A 21,683-nucleotide genomic window follows, 5' to 3' on the forward strand; every position below is an offset into this window, starting at 1 on the left:
TACACAAACGCAGACAAAAGGCTCTTCAATTATCTACATTTAAATTATTTTTCAATCTGAGTTAAATATGAGACCAATCTCTTTTACATATTTTATGAAACCACTGCATGCTTCTTGAAACTTCACAAAACAGCCAATTAGTGCAAGCCTAATCTTCTCCAGTTTGGGAAAATAAAGAACATCTGTAAAGCCTCTATTCAGTCTCTTATAGCCTCTAGGCGCGTGGTCCACAAAAGCAAATGACTGAGTTTTTTCTTTCCACTTCCTCACGCACTCCCAAGTATTATTAAGGTTGAAACTGAAGTTGTTTTATCGATGATTTTTCAAATTAACGCCTAATCCTATTTCCTGTTTGGGTAAATAAAATGCCCCAACTATAGTAACACCATTGACGGTAAACATATACACTACCCTTAAGCCCAGTGTGGTACATTGTGGTCTTCTACATCTACAACCATGCATTTCTAGTATTTTTGACACAGTCGATGGTGACAACGTACTTATTGTTGTGTCCCGCTGCAAGTCAGATCACTCATTGTCTGTCTTTTGGTCGCAGTGATTAATCTGATGCTGGACCCAGAAGGAAAGCTGGACACCTTGGCCAGCCCCAGCACGCCAACCAAGCCTGCGATCAGCAAACCAGTGCCCCCCTCCACCAGCAGCCCCCCGCAGCTCCCGACCAAACAACTGCTTCCAGAGATCCTTCCTGCGACCGGCGGGTCGACAGAGTCGGCGAGGGTTCCTCCGACTTGCTCTGCCTCTAGCACGGACGTCACCATCGGCCTCGGGTTGTCATCAGTCGGGGGGCTGCCTTTTAGCCGCATGCGGCCCAACGGGAAGGAGGCCCTCGCACAGAAGTGAAACTAAAGTGACTGAATTGAAGCCGTGAATGAACCACTGTTAGAATTGCAGCTGCTTATGAACTGAACGCTCCATCTCCTCATGTGTGGACCTTCCTCCATGCCTTAAAAACATCCCATGTGCCCTCAGACAAGACTCTCTGCTAGTTTTCAGACAAACAGAATGCATGTACAGATGACTTTGACAATACACAGTATTTCTTTTTACACTGCAGTCAATTTTAGCAGCCCTTATGTGACCAACTTAGTCCAAAACAGACTTTTTACACTAATTAAGTAAGCAGAAATGCAGTTTTATAAGACACACTATCTGACAAAAGAGAGCGCGGCCCTCCCATTTCAGCAAGTATTTCACCTTGTCAAGGAAGTAAACTTGGATACATACTTTAGAGTAGTCCGTGTAAAGCTTGTATAGCAGTCTAGATTTATTATCTACTGGGGAAAAAAATTACCGGTAGTGCTTGGGCACCATGCTTCACTGAAGCAACTCACTTGCGTCGCCAGATATTTCAACAATGTCTGTGTGTTGACTCATTTTCAGTGGTTAGTAAAGCCCTACACGCTGTACACCGAGTACTCTAAAGTATCTTGACACATTACTTCATATGACTTTTGTGCGATACCACTGTTCTTAACAGTCCGTCCATTGCATCTTCTTTTAGCCTTTTACTTGTCCCGTCCTCAGAACCTACTAGTTGGACCTCCAGTAGCATGTACTAGTTGAAAATGTGTGTGTGGAGCCTATTTACGCTTTAGTCAAAAAGTACCAAAGTTAAGGTTTATTTTGTTAATGCACATTTTCCCTCCGATTCTTTCAGTTTGGCAATATAGAAACGCTTATCATTGCTGCCTTATCTTCATTTTGCCTGTTGGAACTGGTGTCATCAGCCCATGTAGCACGCAAGTGTCCTATATTTTTTTTTTTTTGCGATTGGACTTTTTCTAGTTTAGTCTTCTATTGAACAAAAAGTAGCTATTTTGTAATATTTGGATACTGATGTTTTGTAGGTGTTTTACCAGTTTCATTTGTGTGAATTTCCTATTGTCTTTAAACTAGCTCCTCCCTCCTATTTATGAATGTTGCCTATAATGCAGCATCATGTATAAAAAAAATCTACATTGTTCATTGTCCTGCAGAAGTTTTGCCAACATTTACTTTTAAAGACATAAACCACTCCCTGTACCACTCATCTTGTATATAGTATTAGTACTGAGAGGATTTAGCGATGAGATGCTCTGCTTTGCCTGATATTGGTAGATAATGAAGAAAAAATGTTTATTTTGCACATTTGTTGTTTTTTTTGCTTAGAGAACGTGCAAGGCTGCATCGTGATGTCCCAAGCTTTCACCACTTTTTAAATAAGAAAAAAAAACGTATTGAAGTGAATTTTCGGTACCAGTATTTTTATTTTTTAAATCTCCATGTTTGGTCAGTTTTTTTTTGTGTAAAGGAAACATTTATTTATTTTACTTTAATTGTGAATGTTTTATGTATTTTATATTTGTTTAATTCTGCAGTTTTTATTGTCAATAAAACAGAACCATCCACTAGGTCTTCTTCAATGTTACGAGTCACCTTTTACTCCATTTCAAATAAAAATGTTTTATTTCTTAGAACACCACAAGAAGCATACTAATAACGAAAACAATCTGTAACATCACCTTTTTATTACCGCTGATTAATCGTCACATTTTGTTTGATTTAGTCACACGACAAGCTGTCTTCATCCACATTAAATTACATCGCTGAGTGTAGTGGGCCGTTAGCCGGGGGGCCATTGCAGGCCTCGCCCCCCAAGGACATGGATGTGGACGTGGTAGACCGACTGGCCTCCGTCCGGCCCGTCATTGATGACGATCCTGTAGCCTTTGGTCAGACCCGCTTGCTCTGCACACTTTTTAGCCACGATTAGCAAGTGGCCCAATAACTAATAGTGAGAGATAAATTATTTTTATTAGAAGCACAGCAGTTTATGTAAACATTTCATCATTCTTACCGCAGCATCGCTATCCTCCGCTTTGGACAGTTGGACTATTGGCTTCTTGGGTACAACTAGGATGTGAGTGGGTGCTTGGGGGGAGATATCAGGGAAGGCCACACACTGAAACATAAGAGAAACACCATTATCATCATGCACATGACTACTTAATGAGACATCATTTTATAGCGATACATTGCCACTGCGCCCCCTAAGGGGTGTAAGTTGTATTGGGATGACAAAGCAATATGATCATAGGCTGCATGGTAAGTGCTATGTTCTTAGACTTAGACATTAGACTTAGACAAACTTTAATGATCCACAAGGGAAATTGTTCCAATTGTTCTTCACTCTCATATTACATTTCTGTGCACATTTAATATTCTTGCGGAAAAAAAAAGAGTTGAGCCCTTTATTGGAAAACATTCACCAGGCTCAATAAAAATAACCCTGCATGCTTTTGTACTTAGCACTGCATGTAGGCCTACATTTCATGTTGAGCCTGACTAATAAAGGCTTCATAAAGTTAGATTTAGTTTCATTTTCGTTCTTACCAAACAATACACCAAGGAACTTAAGCATCCTGGGATTTAATAGTTAGATAATCAAAATATTGCACAAAAGGGGGTATTTGGCATTGATGCACAGCTCAAATTGTTAACAATAAAATTGATAATAGTACTAGCAAGCAAGCAGTTGTGGAAATCAGTCAAGCCAGATGCCAATCAACGACTATAACATCTACATTTTAGACAGAAACAAGCATTACAGTCAGCCTGTTTTACATTTTAAAATCCATACATGGACACACACCTGCAGAGTGGTGTACTATTGTGCATAATAGTAGCAGTAGACTTTCTGCAGAGCTAGCACACAGCTAACATTAGCACCAACCTAGCTTGACTACCAAAGCGCTAAAAGTTGATGAAAGCATACTTGGTCGTCCTCGTAGATCAACTTGGCAGGGATTTCCTTGCGTATGATCTTGCCAAATATCGTGTCTCCCCCTGGCTGTGCCAGCTGAGCTTTCGCCGTTTCGTCAGCCATGTTAGCTCGGCAGCACACGACTGACATGAGAGCAGCAGGCGGCGTCGCTCAAAGGAGCCCGCTGGAAGCTGATTGGCTCCTGAGGAACGTCAACACGACGTCTCCTCTGATTGGTCCGTGGCTCACCCAAGGCGGAAGTGCACCACGGAAGTCAAGATGGGTACTCGGGTGAAGGTGAGGCTCATGCTATATCGCAATATATATGTATATATATATACATATATATAAATTGGCTAAGTTTTATATTCCTAAATGTAAGTTTCTCAATACCCGACCTGTTTTTGTGCCTTTAAAAAAGAATTAGAACTCTATGTTAAAACACTCTCTACTGGAGATGTCCGATAATGGCTTTTTTGCCGATATCCGATATTGTCCAAATCTTAATTACCGATTCCAATATCAACCGATACTGATATATACAGTCGTGGAATTAACACATTATTATGCCTAATTTTCTTGTGATGCCCCGCTGGATGCATTGATTGATTAACGTGGACCCCGACTTAAACAAGTTGAAAAACTTATTCGGGTGTTACCATTTAGTTGGTCAATTGTACGGAATATGTACTGTACTGTGCAATCTACTAATACAAGTTTCAATCAATCAATCAATCAAAAACAAGGTTTTCCAAAATAAGAGAACAACTTCAACTCCAGTTATGGAAAAAAAAGTCCCAACATGGCACTGCCATATTCATTATTGAAGTCACAAAGTGCATTATTTTTGTTTATCATGCCTCAAAACAGCAGTTTGGAATTTGGGACATGCTGTCCCTGAGATAATCCTAATACCCACTACAACTATGGGAAATACTATACTTTGACTTTCACAAAGTGCATTATTATTATTTTTTTAAACGTGCCTCAAAACAACAGCTACAAAAACAATGAAGGCACACACTTCAGTCCAGAGTATACTAGAGCATACTTGCCAACCTTGAGACCTCCGAATTCGGGAGATGGGGGGAGGGGGGTGCGGCAGGGTTGAGGTGGGTGGGGTTTGGTGGTAGCGGGGGGTGTATATTGTAGCGTCCCGGAAGAGTTAGTGCTGCAAGGGGTTATGGGTATTTGTTCTGTTGTGTTTATGTTGTGTTACGGTGCAGATGTTCTCCCGAAATGTGTTTGTCATTCTTGTTTGGTGTGGGTTCACAGTGTGGCGAATATTTGTAACAGTGTTAAATTTGTTTATAGGGCCACCCTCAGTGTGACCTGTATGGCTGTTGATCAAGTATGTCTTGCATTCACTTGTGTGTGTGTTAAAGCCGCATATATTATGTGACTGGGCCGGCACGCTGTTTGAATGGAGGAAAAGCGGACGTGACGACAGGTTGTAGAGGACGCCAAAGGCAGTGCCTTTAAGGCACGCTCCCAATAATGTTGTTCTGGGTGGAAATCGGGAGAAATTCGGGAGAATGGTTGCGCCGAGAGATTTTCGGGAGGGGCACTGAAATTCGGGAGTCTCCCGGGAAAATCGGGAGGTTGAAACCGATACCGATAATTTCCGATATTACATTTTAAAGCATTTATCGACATCTCTACTCTGTACCTCTAACAACCAAAAAGCTGTGAAAACGATGATGCTGTGTTCCAAATTTAAATTATTTACTGAACTTGTGTGAGCCTATATATAAGTGCAAAGCCATATATATTGCAATTTATGAATAAAGGTACAGTATATAAAAAAAAAATTTTTTTAAATGCAATAATATTCATTACAATTGTAAACTGGGATTGTAGATAGAAACTAGAAAATTGCCCTGGACCCATATTTGCCAACCCTCACGATTTTCCCGGGACACTCCCGAATTTCAGTGCCCCTCCCGAAAATCTCCCGGGGCAAACATTCTCCCGAATTTCTCCCGATTTCCACCCGAACAACAATATTGGGGGCATGCCTTAAAGGCACTGCCAGTAGCGTCCTCTCTCACCTGAAACCTTCACTCCTTAACAGCCACATGCTGTCCAGGCGTCCGCTTTTCCTCCATATAAACAGCGTGCCGGCCCAGTCACATAATAATGTAGCGGTGGACGGGTTTAACAATGGTCTTTACTCGAAGATGTCAATAAATGCTGACACGTTGTATGATCTTTTAACTGGTTTAGTAATAACGTTAATTTCAAGCACACACATACACACACACACACAAGTGAATGCAGGGCATACTTGGTCAACAGCCATACATGTCACACTGACACGGTGTCCGTATAAACCACTTTAACACTGTTACTAATATGCGCCACACTGTGAACCCACACCAAACAAGAATGACAAACACATTTCGGGAGAACATCCGCACCGTAACACAACATAAACACAACAGAACAAATACCCAGAACCCCTTGCAGCACTAACTCTTCCGGGACGCTACTATAACATCTATGGCTTTTGGAGCTCAGTGCACAACTGCACACACAACAAGAAGGAGACAAAGCAGAAGAACGAAGAAGAGACTTGGCGACGACGAGTAAGAAGAAAAAATACGCTTGCAAGTTCCAAAATGATTGGAAAAAATAATTTAATTTCATCCAGGACAGCTCAAAGGGGAAGGGGTATGCTGCCTGCACCTCAACCCGCCCCCAAACCACGCTAACGATAGCATGATTACAGTCAGCATGTTTCATATACCAAGTTATATGACTCAAAGGTATGGCTGCGGAAATAGAAAAAAAAAAGTGTAAAACTAGATTAAAAAGTTAGCCTGCTTAAGTTAGCTTGCTAACATGCTATCGTTTGCATGCTAACAGGTAACAAGTGTCACATGCCAAGTTATCTGACTCTAGGTTAAACTGTAGCAAAAGTAGCTCAAAAAGTTGAAATATTCGCCATTATAAAGGTGCGTACCCATTCTAGTGGCCCATTTTTTTCGTTTATTCGTGAATAGCGTTGCCATGTTAACACGAAATGGTCCCGATTTAAAGTACTGCTATCGGCGCGAACAGCCCCTTTCCGATGGTGTAACATATGTGGGGGTTCGTTGGCCGGTTCGTCTCGTATTAAGTGTAAGACTTAGACTTAGACTTGGACTTCCTTTTTATTGTCATTCAAATTTGAACTTTACAGTACAGATAAGAACGCAATTTCGTTACATTAGCTCATGGTAGTGCAGGATAAAAAAGCAATAAGGTGCATGTATAAATAAATAAATAGGTTACTGTACAGATAAATATATTGCACTTTTTCACATGCGTCCACGTTTATGGATGCATGTTATATTGTCTTTTTTATTCCAGCGAGTTAATCCATTTTGGGGGCAGTTGAGGGGATAATTATGATGCGTTCAAGAGTCTTACGGCCTGAGGGAAGAAGCTGTTACAGAACCTGGAGGTTCTGCTTCGGAGGCTGCGGAACCTCTTTCTAGAGTCCAGCAGTGAAAACAGTCCTTGGTGGGGGTGGGAGGAGTCTTTGCAGATTTTCTGAGCCCTGGTCAGGCAGCGGCTTTTTGCAATCTCCTGAATAGGAGGAAGAAAAGTCCTGATGATCTTTGATAAGAAATGTGCGGAAAAAGAATAATAAAGTTTGAAGTATTAGCAATAATAATATGGGCTGCTTGCATTCACTGCTTCTTAGCAGCATGTGAATGGGCGCTGGCATTTCAGCAGGCCCATAATTAAGTTTTATTTTAGATAGCATTAAACAAACGTGGTTTATGTTTGTACATACTCAGGTCCTGAGTGTGTTTAAATCGCTGCACAGGACAAGAATGGCTGTATTCAAAGATGATGAGAGAGCACTGACAGGTGAGGTTTTTTTTTAAATAAATTGACCAATGTGGATGTTATTAGATCCAATGCGCCACATTGTACAAATCCATCCATTTATTCTTTCCCACAGCTGCCAAAGTAAAGATCAACGAGGAGTTCCGTAAGAATAAAAATGAATCTTCAGAAGAAAGCATTGAGAAGGTAGTGTTCATTATTCCTCAGCATTTCCATGTCAATCTTTTAAAGTGTTTAAAACGTTGCCATAGGAGTTCGAACATTGTTTTAACCTCGTTTTTTTTACATTTCAACACATTTATCGTTCATTATCATACAATCATGTCTGCATTTACTCGAAAAACCATTTTTTGTTACAGATGATCAAAATGGGCTCAGACGTGGAAGTAGTTCTACGGAAGTCTGTACTTCAAATGGAGCATGTCGGCGATCAGAAACTTTGTGCGTAAATATAACTACTGTGTATGTACAGTGCATCCGGAAAGTATTTACTTCACCTTTTCCACATTTTGATGTTAAAACCTAGTTCCAAAATGAAATTAATTCATTGTTGTCCTCAAAAGTATTCACACTATACCCCTTGGCAATGTGTTTTTTTTTTTTTTTAGAGCTTTCTGAAATGTATTAAAGATAAAAAACCTAAGAAATCACATGTACATAAGTAATCACAGCCTTTGTACAATATTTTGTTGATGCATGTTTGGCACCAATTACAGCCTCAAATCTTTTTGAATACAATGCCAGAAGCTTGGCACACCTATTTTTGAGCAGTTTCGCCCATTCCTCTTTGCAGCACCTCTCAAGCTCCATCAAGTTGAATGGGAAGCAATTTTCAGATCTCTCCAGAGATGTTCAATCGGATTGAGGTCTGGGCTTTGGCTGCGCCACTCAAGGACGCTTACAGAGTTGTCCTGCAGCCATTCCTTTGATATCTTAATGAACCGTCGCCCCAGTCTGAGTTCAAGAGCGCTCTGGAGCAGGTTTTCATCCAGGACGTCTCTGTACATTGCTGCATTCATCTTTCTCTCTATCCTGACTAGTCCTCCGGTTCCTGCCACTGAAAAACATCCCCACAGCATGATGCTGCCGCCACCATGCTTCATGGTAGGGATGGTATTGGCCTGGTAATGAGTGGTGCTTGGTTTCCTCCAAACATGATGCCTGGCATTCACGCCCAAGAGTTCAATCTTTGTCTCATCAGACCAGAGAATTTTGTTTATCATGGTCTGAGTGTCTTTCAGGTGCATTTTGGCAAACCTTTTACAAAGAAGTGTATTTCGTCTGGTCACTCTACCATACAGGCCTGACTAGTGGATTGCTGCAGAGAAGGTTCTCCTTCTGTAAGGTTTTCCTCTCCACAGAGGAATGCTGTAGCTCTGAAAGAGTGAACATCGTGTTCTTGATCACCTCCCTGTCTAGGGTCCTTTTCACCCGTGGGTTCCAAACTTCTTCCATTTATGGATGATGGAGGCCCCTGTGCTCATTGGCATTTTTCTGTACCCTTCCCCAGATTTGTGCCTCGAGACAATCCTGTCTCGGATGTCTACAGACAATTCTTTGTCATGCATTGTCAAGTGTGGGAACTTTATATATAGACAGGTGTGTGTGCCTTTCTACATCGTGTCCAACCAACGGAATATACCACAGGTGGGCTCCAATTAAGCTGTTGGAACATCTCAAGTGTGATCAGTTGTAGCAGGAGCTTCATGGCAAAGGCTGTGAATACTTATGTACATGTGATTTCTTAGTTTTCTATTAGTGTTAAATATGCCAACATTTTTAAATGACAAAAAAACCATCACAGTGTTATTGTGGGGTATTGTGTGTAGAATTGTAAGGACAAAAATGAATTAATTCCCTTTTGGAATAAGGCTATAACATGGCAAAATGTGGAAATTGTAAGGCGAATACTTTCCAGATGCACTGTATATTTTGTCTTCTAAGAAAGCTGTCAATGCATAATGTAAAATATTCAAGATTACCAAAATAAGTACCACAATAACTATGGTATGTACATAATTTAAACAAAATGTAATGTAGAGTAGGTTCATCAGAATACATTATAAATAGAAAGTGTTTTGTGGATTTTTGCTAAGTATCCCTGATGTTTTTTGTGCTCTTATTCTTGCAGTGCTTCGACCAAGAGAAAGTCTTCTGTTAGAAAATGTACCCTACTGTGACCAGCCCAGGAAAAAGTCATAACGGAGTGACTTAATAACCCAACAAGGACAGAGACATTGCAACACAAAAGACATGTACTACCATCCCCAACATTTCATTATGATCTCCAAACCAAGATCAGGACCTTATGGATACTTTTATATTTTTGCTGGAGACATTGTGCTGTACAATTTTAATCATGTATGAAGTTAAACTATTTAAAAATTGTTGTTATTGCATGTGTATGTTATTTTTTCTTTGCGGTTAACGCTAGCTTGCAGTATAGCAGCAAGACTTTTATATTTATTGTTTAAAACCAATCAGGTTAATTAAAAAAATGCTGTTATCTATTCGCTGTAATATATATGCAGTGATGTTTTCTACTGACTAAGTCTTCAACTATACAAAGTATTTCAATGGTAAGAATCTGCGCTTTGGGATGATATACCAGTTACTATGGTAATCTAATTAGTTACTATGGTCATCTAATTAGTTACAATGTTAATCTACGTCACAGCAGCTCAGACGAGGCACCAAGCAGTGTGGGCGGGAAGCATTTCCACAGACGCGGAAGGAGATTTTCACAACAAAGTTCTAAAGCTTAGTCATACATCAGATATATCAGATTGTAGGTGGGTTTATTTTGTACCCTTCGCGTTCATATTTCACTGTTTGTTGCATTTTTGTTGCGTTTCACTTGATTGTAAAATATGTCAATCGAAAGGGGGTGTGATGTTTATATTTTGTCAATATTCAGTGTTTTATCCTTCATAGAAAAATGTAAAATTCCATTACGTTTTTTAAGGCGGTCTGTCATAACGTTTTTAGCATTCAATCAGACATTATTGTGAGGTTTTGTATTAGTGTTCCTAAAAATAGATATACCGCCCCCAAGACAATTTTTTTTCTCTAAATGTGGGCCCCGAGTCAAAATAATTGCCCAGGCCTGCTCTAAAGACTTAAACAGGACGACAAAGTGCTGTTAATGTGACTCAACCCAAGTAAATAAACTCTTAACATACATTGTGATGTCTTAAAAACTCAAGTAAACGATAAGGGAACAATTTATTGCATACAGTTAAATATGTTTCTCAGAAATTAGCTTTAACGTAGGCAGTTTGATTGTAAGCCGGATATACGTCATCAATATGCGCCCGTTGCTGTGGCGACGCATATGTGCGCTACATTATTATATTTAGCAAGACATGCTGGCTACCGATTATGGCTAAAATAAGGTGAGTAAAAGTGTCTTTGTTTAATTGTGTGCTTTCTGACCATATCATAAGTCACAACATCCAGTTTTAGGTAAGGTAAATTAAGTTTATGTATATGTTTACCAGCTCGGACAAGTTGTGGGAGCTGGCCGCGGCGGAGGTCCAAAGTGTGGAGAATGGAGGTGCGGAGGAGGGTGGAGGAGAGGCGGTCGGTGAGAGGACTGTCTTCCTGATGGGGAGCAAGGCTGGGGTGCGTTCTTGTTCAAACCTTACTTTTTACTAGAAGTGTTTCATTTATCTCATTGTGTTTGTTGTTGCAGGGCAAGACGTCCATTCTACTCCGATGTCTGGATAGGTGAGTTGTTAGTGGTGGTTTGACAAGCTGGAGAAGTCTCAGCTAACATTCTCAACATACCAGGGATGAGCCGGCTAAACCTACTCTGGCTTTGGAGTACACCTTTGGCAGGAGAGCCACAGGACACAACACAGTGAGGATAGCAAATTATATTTCTTACATTTACTATTTCAGCAAGTATTTCTTTATGTATTGTTAAGTGGCAATACTAAAGTACACTTGGGATACACTTTACAGCAGTGGTCCCCAACCACCGGTCCGGGCACCGGCACCGGTCCGTGACACGCTTGAGAGAGACAGAGACATTAAATAATTTATAACCGACAACATTTCCTCATACTTAACTTTCGCCAGTCCCACCAGACAGGTTGTTGACCCCCGTCTTAAGGCAACGTTCTCTTTTTATTGCACATGCAGATACAATGACACCACCTCTGGCAACTAAACTAAAAAATCAAACTTCATAAAATATTTTGTGTTTTTTGTTGATTTTGTTTATTTATTTGTATTTGTTCTTATTTATTTGGATTCACTTTTGGATCAAGTGTAAACAATGGTAGGTACAATTTTTTTTATCTACTGTATATTATAAATCCCATCTATTCTATCAGTCAACATACAACCATCATTGCCTAAATAGTAGGGCTGTGAATCTTTAGGCACCACACGATTCTATTTGATTTGATTCTTGGGGGTAACGATTCGATTCACAATCGATTATCAATTTAAAACGACTCTTAATTCAAAATCAATCCTGTACTTGTTATTATGAGATACGGTATGTTGTGTATATACACATGGGCTGGCAAGTAATTCAAACTAACGAGTTGGCTTCTTGTTTCAGCCCAAAGACATTGCCCATTTATGGGAGTTAGGAGGCGGTACATCCTTGTCAGACCTCGTCCAGATATCCATCACTCCTGCCAGCATAAGGTAGTGCACACATACAAACAAGAAACATAAAAAAATGATTGCATGTCCAAAAAGAAGTGGGATGGAGCAAAGTATATTTAATACTAACTAAGGCCCAGCATTTCCTGACGATTTGTTATGGAGGCTAATTTGTGTCTTTATCACGAAAGCTTTTTTTTGACACTGAATTTATACAATTGATTTTTTTTTGCGTTTGAATTTTGTGAACTGAATTTTTTTACATCAAACTGAAAAAAAAATTAAATGTATAAAAACTCAGTGTAAAAAAATAATGCAATGTATAAAAATTCAGTGTAAAAAAATCAGTGTTGAAAAATTCTGTGTCGAAAAAATTGCTGCCTCAAAAAGCAAGACTAACTTCCAGTAGAATAAGGCGAAAGCAATCGATCCTGTCTAAAAACCAGCCAATGAGGTGTGAAGTTTGAAGTCATGTGACACGGCTCTTGCAAAACATCATTAAAAAAAGCAGTTACCGGTAACTGGGCTACCTGGGCATAATACAACATAATTAACACTTCGATGTGGCCCACTGAATGTTTTCAAAATATAGCAATGATATATGAACTGTGATATTTTATTGAATAAGTGGATGTTTTTTTTAATCCTTTTATTTTTTGACGTGTTTTTGCATCTTTGTTGCTCTTACAAAAAAACTAACATTCAGTCCGTTTTTGAGTAGGTCTTTTTAGTTTTTTACCGAAAAGACACTCAGAATGTACATGGAAATACATAATGTGGGATTTACAAAGCTAACAATGAACAATAAAACACTGAATATTGAGACTATATGACAGTTGTGCTTCTACTGCGAACCACCTCCTTGATCTACATATTTTATAATCCAGCAAGAGCAACAAAGATTCAACAAACTCGGCAAAACATAAATGCAAAGGGTAAAAAACATCTACATATTCGATATAATATCGCTGTTCTGTAAAACTTTGTTGTATAACTCTGCCGTAAGCAAGCCCCGCCCACTCTGCCTCACTCAGTTCGTGCCTGGTCTGCAAAAAAGCAGAGCTTCGTATGTCACTCAAAAGTGCAAATTATAATCATTGGAATCATTTCTGTAGTTTGAAAATATCCAGCAGGTTGCATTGAAATGTTAATTATGTTATAATATGCCAAGGTAGGCCAATTATCTGCCTTTTTATGCTGTTTTGCAAGACCCGTGTCAGGTGACTTCAAACTTGACACCTCATTTGGTTGATTTTGAGACAGGGCCAATTGCTTTAGTCTTATTTTACCTAAAGTGATACTTGCATTTTGAAGCAGTGAATTTTTCGACACAGAATTTTTATACACTGAATTTTCAAACACTGATTTTTTTTTCAATGAAATTGTCAGCATAATTTGATTAAAAAAAGTTATGTTCACAAAATTCAAATGCAAAACAATTCAGTTACATACATTCAGTGTAAAAAAAAAGTTTTCTTAAAAAGACACAAACGAGCCTCACATGTTGTGGTTTTCATGTTCACGTGTTACCATTTTTGAAACAAAAGACAATAATAAAGAATGTGTAGCAGTAGATAGCTTATTCAGGGAATACATAATAGAGTAGTAAACACAGACAAACATTTTATAATGAATACATTCAGCATATATGATTAATAAAACCTTATTATTTTATAATACATACACATATTTAGGATACGTGATTATTCTGGTTTTATGAAAAATATATATTTTTACTATTTCTTAAAGGGGTTCATATTGATACATTGTTTGGTTGATTTATGCCATAATTTTACTCCACATATTGATTTGATGAACGTTTGTAGTGTAGAGCACAGAGATGTCTTACACATTTGTATTGCTCCTCTCTTGTTGAAAACAAACAGTAACTGTAAATGTTTTGTCCTCTTGTTCCAGGTCTCTGTCTGTCATCCTCGTCTTGGACCTTTCCAGTCCAAATGCCCTGTGGGGGACTATGGAGAAGCTGATGCAAGCGGCACAAGTCCAAGTGGAGAAGGCTGCCTCTCAGGTGATGCAGGATGAAAAAAGTCGAGCTGGATCCAAACACCAAACGTCTGTCTCCTCTGCGACGCGTGTCCTGCCCAAAGACTACCCCGTAAGCATAAACATTAATGGAAGATAACCAGTATGTTTTATAATGGCGGATGGATGATCTAACAGGACAGAGAGCTGATCAGTCCTTTCCCAGTTCCTCTGCTGATTGTCGGCAGCAAGTACGACCGCTTTCAGGTACATTTTTTTGCAGTAATCTTATGGCATTATTGCTATAGTTAAAAATGGTCAACATTACAGGAATTCTCCTCCGACCAGAGAAAAGTGGTGTCTAAGACATTGCGTTTTGTTGCTCACTACCACGCGGCTTCTCTCATTGTAAGATTATCGAGCCATTTTCGCACATTCACACCAGGGATGCGTCACTATTACTTTGTCTTCTGACTTTTATTCCTGCCCAATTTTATCCTTTCACAGTTCACGAGCATCAAGTCGGAGAGCCAGATGTCAAAAACGAAGAGCTTCTTCTCCCGTCTGGCTTTCAATGTGGAAACAAGGTGAGGTTAGATTAGCACAGATTTATCAATTAGTGTCCATGTCAATGCAGCTATTTTAAAGTTTGAGAAGTCCTTTACTATTGCATATATCTTGAGTAATTGCTCTTATAACTAGTAAGTATTTTTTTTAATGTCAATATACATGTGTGCGTGTGTGCGTGCGTGCGTGCATGTTTATAAGTTTAATACAGGGGTGTCAAACTAATTTTCATTTTAGGCCACATTACAGTTATGGCTGCCCTCAGATATACATTTATATTTGCCTCATGATATCATACAATTGTCCTTTCATTTCATTATTATCATTGCTTAACCAACAAACTGATGGACAACTTGCTTTTGACTCACAAGTCAATGTGACAAGCAGATATTAAAGTTCACTTATTCACCTATAAAAATAATTGAAGTTTGTTGCATCAAATAACAAAATCATATTCTGTTAAGAACTGTAGCTACTACACTTTTTTCTGTCAAAATGTAAATACATTTAGCTACTGTCTTATTATTTCCAGGCTTTTGCGGGCCACGTAAAAAGATGTGGCCCCTGCCTTGAGTTTGACACATGTGGTGTAATGCATTGGTCTGGCCTAGCACAGGCTTCAAACTTGCGTCCACAAATCCCCACTGGTTGAGAGTTACATTTGGCAGTGCTAGCCAATGAGCTAAAAGCCTGTCAACTCAGTGTCCAGCACATCTCCAAAGATGCTGGGAAGTGAGGTTTAGAAGACGTACTCACATAGTCACACAAGCTGGCCTCCTTGTACAGAGCTTAATTGGATTTGTGATGGGGCTCTTAATTCAAAACAATTGTATGTTGAATTAACGTCTTCCATTGAAATGAATTAAAAAGCTATTTAGTTGGTGTTTGCTTCCCCCCCAAACATCACAATTTTAACTTGCCTTTAAAATAAACTAAAAACTTTTAGATAAGAAATATTGCATTAAAACATTAGTACAGAAGATACTCATGACAACTACAGTAGTTGTATACACTCTGAAGTAATATAATAATAATAACAATAATAATAATTTAAAGCATTTCCCTTGGAGAGTGGACTTCTTACGGTATCTCCTTCCAGCTGCTACTCCGTCAAAAACACCATTTGCAGCTTTTCCATATTTTATGTCTACCGTTTATATATTATTTAAAAATTCCTGGCTGGTGTTAGTCTCATTCTGCTTCAGTATGGTGCAGACTAGCAGCAATACGCTCGAATTGCTTCACCATGTTGGCGACACTGTCATGAGTTGAGTTTGAGTTTATTTCGAACATGCAAGCATACAACATGATACATCACAATTTCCAGTTTCTCTTTTCAACATGTTCGAAAAGGAGTATTATTTATTATTTATTTAATCCTACCCCTTTTCTTTTACATAACAGTTGCTAAAACTTTTGTTCACTTCCTGTTCTCAATTTATTCATAATATACTCCATAAGTAATCACAAAAACAAATAAATAATACATAAATAATACTCTGTGAAGTAAGTTACATTTCATATGGTGAGATGAGTAAGATTACTTTGAAAATGAATGGATCGATTAAATAAATTCAGAATGTTTATCATGGTTCTTCTTCTCTGTACTTTGTAAACACTTTAAGTTTGAAGAGTTTCTTGAAGTGGATTATGTTAGTACATTTTTTGATTGCTTTGCTTAATCCATTCCATAATTTAATTCCACATACTGATATACTGAAGGTCTTAAGTGTTGTACGTGCATACAAATGTTTTAAATTACATTTTTCTCTGAGATTATATTTCTCCTCTTTTGTTGAGAAGAATTGTTGTATATTATTGGGTAGCAGATTATAGTTTGCTTTGTGTATAATTTTAGCTGTTTGCAAATTCACTATGTCATGGAATTTCAGTATTTTTGATTCAATAAAAAAGGGGTTTGTATGTTCTCTATATCCAACATTATGGATACACTAACTGATCTTTTTTGTAACACAGTTATTGAATGAAGTGTACTTTTGTAGTTATTTCCCCATATTTCTACACAATAACTCAGATATGGTAACACTAGCGGTTTTGACACATGTTTTTAACACATGGTTTTGATGATGTCTTTCTTTAATTCATTGAATGTCATCTACTTCGTATTCTCAGCACTGTTCTTAACACTCACTCTCTTCCTTCCATGCTTGGAGACACAAAGTTATTTACATCTCTAGCTGTAAGCTAATGCTAGCGAGTAAGTAAAAATGATACGGAGGATCTCACGGTATTCACGGCAACTAATGGCAGGGATACTTGTAACTCTTAAGTCTTGCTTGCAATTTAAATCATAACGATTAGCCAAACAAACAGTTCTTACCTCTGTTGGACCGGAACAAAAATAGTATGAGAGTAACATGGGGGAATCCTAAATAGTATTATTAAAAATGGTGCGAAGAGGGATTACCCCCAATACCTCTTAAATGAAAATGCAAAAAGTGATAATATAAAGGAAGTAGTTAAAAGCTCCAATAAGTACTTTGAAAATATTGGACCAAATCTAGAGGAAAAGATTCCAGATCCAGAGTCAGTTAAGAACTTGAATGACCCATGGACAGAAATCCCAACTCGATGTTCCTCAATAATGTGACAAAAGAAGAAATAATTAAAATTGTAAAGAAATGTAAATCCAAGACCTCAACTGACTTTCACCAAATAGATATGAAAGCCATTGAAAAAAATGATTGAAGACATTTCAGATCCTTTAACGCAGTGGTCCCCAACCGCGGACCGATTGGTACCGGGCCGCACAAGAAATTTAAAAAATAAAAAAATATATATATATTTTTAATTTTTTATTAAATCAACATAAAAAACACACTATATACATTATATATCAATATAGATCAATACAGTCTCCAGGGATACAGTCCGTAAGCACACATGATTGTATTTCTTTATGAAAAAAATTAAATACAAAATATGGAACAATTGCAGGGAACCAATACAGATGCAGAGTTAACATTTTAACATTGATGGCATTAATCAAAATAACAGAGGAAATAACCAATGCAATAGATGGTAAACAGTGTGCAGCAGCAGTATTTATGGATCTAACAAAAGCATTTGACACAATCAACAATAATATCTTAATTAATAAATTAGAACTCTACGGAATCAGAGGGTTGGTCTTCAACTGGATAAGAAGCTACTTAACCAACAAGAAGCAATTTGTGAAAATAGTTGAAAGTATGTCAACAGCGCAGGAGATATCTTGCGGCGTACCACAGGGATCAATACTGGGACCCCAATTGTTCAACCTTTATATACACAACATTTGTAAAGTTACAAAGGACTTAAAGTTACTTTTATCTGCAGATGACACGACTGCGTTGTGTTCAGGGGGAAACACACAGAAGTTAATACAAATATTACCAGAAGAAATGAATAAATTAAAGAGATGGTTTGAAATTAACAGACTATCTTTGAATCTCAGTAAGACTAAAATAATGTTATTCGGTAACAGTAGAGGAGAAAGTCAAACACAAATACAATTACACGGAGTAGACATTGAAAGAATAACAAAAATCAACATTCTGGAAATCTCATATAAAAAATACACAACACAAGATGGCAAGAAATATTTCTCTCATGAATAAAGCAAAATATGTTCTCGACCAAAAATCACTCCATATTCTCTAATGCTCGCCAGTGTTACCATATATGAGTTATTGTGAAAAAATATGGGGAAATAACTACAAAAATACATTTCATTCATAAACTGTGTTACCAAAAAAAACAATTAGAATAATACATAATTTTGGATACAGAGAACATGCAGACCCTTTATTTATTAAATCAAAAATATTGAAAATCATCGATATAGTGAATTTGAAAACGACTAATATTATGTACAAAGCAAACTATATAACCTGCTACCCAAGAACGTACAACAATTCTTCTCAACAAAAGGGGAGAAATATAACCTCAGAGAAAAATTGTATTTAACACATTTGTATATACGGACAACATTAAATACCTTTAGCATATCTGTATGCTGTATGGAATGGATTAAGCAAAGAAGTCAAACAATGTACTAACTTGATGCAGTTTAAGAGGCTGTTCAAACAAAGTGTTTACAATGTATAAGGAAAAATAATAATATTAATTGAAACTAAGACTATGAAGAGCTGTTTTATTTAAAAAACATTGATACGACTGTGCTACAAATTGCAAACAGGAAGTGAACATATATGTGTAAAAAACTGCTATGAAGTGGAAAAGGGGTAGGACTAAATAAACTCTGCTTCTTCCTAATCCTTTTTGAGCACGTTGTAAAGAGAAATGGAAACATGTGATGTACTATGTTGAAACTGTATTCATGTTTGAAATAAACTTCAACCAACCAACCAAAACACTCTTAATTTAGTTCCCTCCTAATTTGAGGTATCATTGGTTATTACAATTTAACACATTTTATATTTGATCGTGTACACTTTTATATTTTCAGTAAAACAATATCATGTGACTCCAGTAAGCCACTCATCATTCCAGCAGGCGCCGACTCTTTCAGCCAAATCGGTGAGCAGGTCGCCATCTTGTGGCCGAGATGAATACGGCATGAAAACACATTAAACACACCCAATGGCTTTTAATATATTTATCGTTACATTTATTAACGGTAATGGAATTGTTTGTTTAAAATGCGGCAGGGTCCCCTCCCTCGACCAATGTGGACATTGCTTCCCTGCATGCCAGAAACCCCAAAGACCTGTGGAAGAAAGTCTTTGAGCACATCTTCCCTCCAGAGGTCAGCCAAGCCCTGGTTATGAAAAGAAGAAAATGACTAATTTAGGACTCAGTATTTTTAGTTTATCCGTGCAGAGCCTCAGTGAGCAGAAGGAACTGAAGGATCCAGCCAAGGACCCTCAATACAGCGAGCCTCAGATTGATGCCATGCGGGCACAGAAAGATCAGGTGATAAACCACAACACACTACTAGTTAGCTCCACTTGTGCATGCTCATGACATTAGTTATGAAGAACTAGAACAGGGCTGTCCGCACAGTTAGTTGAGCTCCAAAAGCGATACAAGCACATGATTTTCAATATGTACAAGAGTGAGGGTCTCTAATAATCACAAGGTGTTTACAGTATTATTATTATAATTATTTGGGTAGTTATTTACTTATTGGTTTGTGTTACTGTTACTTAGTCTGTGTATGTGTGTGCCTATATATATGTTTGTGCTAAAGAAAAAAATAATGGATATACATGAGTAAAACATATTTATAATATATTGCAATAAGAAGTAAATTAATAATTGTAATGGTCGGTATTTATTTTACAAATAAAGTGTGGGAATGAAAAAGTTTCACTTCTTCACACTCCTTTTTGGAGATGAAAAACCTAAACATTAAATATTATTGTCTTTTTTAAATTTACTGTAATATTAAAGATTATTTCACCTTTTAAAAATGTTTTTTACTTTGTTGTTAACATGTCCAAAATAAACCACTACTACTAGAGTGAGGCCGTGTAAACCGGGGGTTCTTAACCTTTTTGACCTCAGGTCCCAACTTCTCCTCTACAGAGGGGCCAGGGGCCCACTCAAATATCAACATTGAATTAGTAATCTTACTTTTTATTTTAATCATGTTCATTGATAATATCTGACCTACTTACAGTTTAACAGGATACACCTCGTCAAATGATATGAACACGTGTTAATCACAAAGATTATTATTTATTTAACACACAAACCTTATGCTTATGTTAGGCTGGTTAGAAAATAAGTAAGAAGAGACTCATAAGTAACTTACAAAAAAAAAATAACGGTACATACAATTGTTGCACTAAAATACACTAAATTATTAATGAATATGTTTCTTAACTAAACTGTCAATACAATTACAGTGCAAATTAAATTACAGCTTCCCCACTTTAGTCATAATTTTTGCACTTAAGACCCCGAGAAGGACAAGTGGCAGAAAATGGATGGATGGAAGAAACTTCTCCATGGCTTTGTCTCAAACAGAAGAAGTCTGGAGCTGGAGTTGTGGTTTGTGTGGTGGGAAAGTGTATTACAAACGGAGTATCGCTGATAGCTCTCCAGGGGGCGCTGGCAGCCCAACAATTGTTACAAAACACTAGTGTCACCTGTAGTTACCTCAGTTGAGTCACCTTTTGAAGCTTAAAGGTTTCTGCCTGGTGCAGTTTTGAATTTATGAAGGCTTTTATGGGTGTCATGACCTCATTCTATGTTTTCTCTCTATTTGTAGGAGCTGGAAGAGTACAAGAAGAACGCAGCAAAGTCCTGGAAAGGCCTAGAACTGGACACATAAGACCCAAAAAGCTCCTGAACAGGATAAGATGCAAAAAATGAATGACATTAGAAAGTTACTGATGTTTTTTTACAGTAATGGACAACGGCAAGCATACAAATCATGTAAATGGAGAAACAATGTTTTATTAGTCCCCCTACATACTGTACATAGTCATTCTTACATGCAGTGTTCCGTAAATTCTCTAACTAACACGTCTATTCAATCAATCGCAGTGTCAGGGTCGCCCAATGTGTGGTGTACAAAATAACTCCCAAATTGGCACATTGTCAAAACGCATTGGCATGAACCCCTTGATGCAGTTTATTTTTCATTAACTCCACAAGATGGCAGCAGCTGCATTTGTATAATCATCAGTGGTCAGCATCCGGCAGCTTTATTTATCTACCTCTGCATGCGCTTTAAAATGTTGCTACTCAGCTGTTGGGGTGAAACTCGCATGTTACTGTTTATAATAAACTTATCTTAACGCTGACTGAGCAACTTGCTCTTAAACCGCTACTACAACATTGGTTCTGTTGTTGCTGTCCTGTGCGACCTCACCTTGCGGTTCTGAAAACTACATGTTCCTTTCCGCTTTCCCACTCCCTCCCACACATTAATGCT

The 21,683-nt window shown here is 38.0% G+C and overlaps 5 protein-coding genes across 10 annotated transcripts in view; 3 read left to right on the forward strand and 2 right to left on the reverse strand.

Moving 5' to 3' along the window:
• The window catches only part of cep170aa (centrosomal protein 170Aa), an 81,994-nt gene extending 79,479 nt beyond the window's left edge, over positions 1-2,515 (forward strand). For 3 of the 4 annotated variants that reach the window (XM_062059044.1, XM_062059042.1, XM_062059043.1), the window contains one exon: positions 557-2,515. In XM_062059044.1, the coding sequence (XP_061915028.1) occupies positions 557-861 (305 nt within the window). In that variant the 3' untranslated portion in view covers positions 862-2,515. The remainder of the gene's footprint in view (positions 1-556) is intronic. The other variant, XM_062059046.1, reaches the window with a different exon arrangement.
• hint1 (histidine triad nucleotide binding protein 1) lies at positions 2,459-3,941 on the reverse strand. The gene is made up of 3 exons (XM_062059060.1): positions 3,776-3,941; positions 2,858-2,962; positions 2,459-2,788 (listed from the first exon to the last, which is right to left on the reverse strand). The coding sequence occupies exons 1-3, from the start codon at positions 3,911-3,913 to the stop codon at positions 2,624-2,626; spliced, it is 408 nt and encodes a 135-aa protein (XP_061915044.1). The 5' UTR covers positions 3,914-3,941; the 3' UTR covers positions 2,459-2,623.
• lyrm7 (LYR motif containing 7) lies at positions 3,942-10,744 on the forward strand. The gene is made up of 5 exons (XM_062059061.1): positions 3,942-4,060; positions 7,552-7,624; positions 7,719-7,789; positions 7,963-8,044; positions 9,735-10,744. The coding sequence occupies exons 1-5, from the start codon at positions 4,043-4,045 to the stop codon at positions 9,803-9,805; spliced, it is 315 nt and encodes a 104-aa protein (XP_061915045.1). The 5' UTR covers positions 3,942-4,042; the 3' UTR covers positions 9,806-10,744.
• Positions 10,745-10,845: 101 nt separating this feature from the next.
• dync2li1 (dynein, cytoplasmic 2, light intermediate chain 1) lies at positions 10,846-21,552 on the forward strand. Of its 3 annotated transcripts, none has more exons than XR_009827285.1 (13): positions 10,846-10,998; positions 11,104-11,227; positions 11,298-11,332; positions 11,396-11,465; positions 12,177-12,265; positions 14,141-14,339; positions 14,405-14,473; positions 14,537-14,614; positions 14,714-14,793; positions 19,245-19,315; positions 19,447-19,544; positions 19,606-19,711; positions 21,015-21,078. XR_009827285.1 is itself a non-coding variant. In XM_062059057.1 (13 exons), exons 1-13 carry the CDS (start codon positions 10,985-10,987, stop codon positions 21,075-21,077), a joined length of 1,083 nt encoding a protein of 360 aa, XP_061915041.1. In that variant the 5' UTR covers positions 10,846-10,984; the 3' UTR covers positions 21,078-21,552. The 3 variants fall into 3 exon arrangements, 2 of the variants coding, with proteins under 2 accessions (XP_061915041.1, XP_061915043.1); XM_062059057.1 differs by having other exon boundaries at positions 19,619-19,711; positions 21,015-21,552; XM_062059059.1 differs by lacking the exons at positions 14,405-14,473; positions 14,537-14,614 and having other exon boundaries at positions 19,619-19,711; positions 21,015-21,552.
• abcg5 (ATP-binding cassette, sub-family G (WHITE), member 5) overlaps positions 19,430-21,683 on the reverse strand; it is a 43,328-nt gene continuing 41,074 nt past the window's right edge. Inside the window, exon 15 of the mRNA XM_062059055.1 lies at positions 19,430-19,556. The gene's annotated coding sequence lies outside the window, so the exon portion shown is untranslated. The remainder of the gene's footprint in view (positions 19,557-21,683) is intronic.

This window comes from Entelurus aequoreus, linkage group LG09 (assembly GCF_033978785.1).
Source record: "Entelurus aequoreus isolate RoL-2023_Sb linkage group LG09, RoL_Eaeq_v1.1, whole genome shotgun sequence".
Classification (NCBI taxonomy): Eukaryota; Metazoa; Chordata; class Actinopteri; order Syngnathiformes; family Syngnathidae; genus Entelurus; species Entelurus aequoreus.

Coding starts and splice junctions, on each gene's coding strand:
- hint1 (XM_062059060.1), bottom strand. CDS start 3,913: ATGTCAGTCGTGTGCTGCCGAGCTAACATGGCTGACGAAACGGCGAAA. Junction 2,963..3,775: donor TGATCTACGAGGACGACCAA/GTATGCTTTCAT, acceptor CTTATGTTTCAG/TGTGTGGCCTTCCCTGATAT. Junction 2,789..2,857: donor CGGAGGATAGCGATGCTGCG/GTAAGAATGATG, acceptor TCTCACTATTAG/TTATTGGGCCACTTGCTAAT.
- lyrm7 (XM_062059061.1), top strand. Junction 7,625..7,718: donor TGATGAGAGAGCACTGACAG/GTGAGGTTTTTT, acceptor TCTTTCCCACAG/CTGCCAAAGTAAAGATCAAC. Junction 7,790..7,962: donor CAGAAGAAAGCATTGAGAAG/GTAGTGTTCATT, acceptor TTTTTGTTACAG/ATGATCAAAATGGGCTCAGA.
- dync2li1 (XM_062059057.1), top strand. Junction 12,266..14,140: donor ATCACTCCTGCCAGCATAAG/GTAGTGCACACA, acceptor CTCTTGTTCCAG/GTCTCTGTCTGTCATCCTCG. Junction 19,712..21,014: donor TGCGGGCACAGAAAGATCAG/GTGATAAACCAC, acceptor CTCTATTTGTAG/GAGCTGGAAGAGTACAAGAA.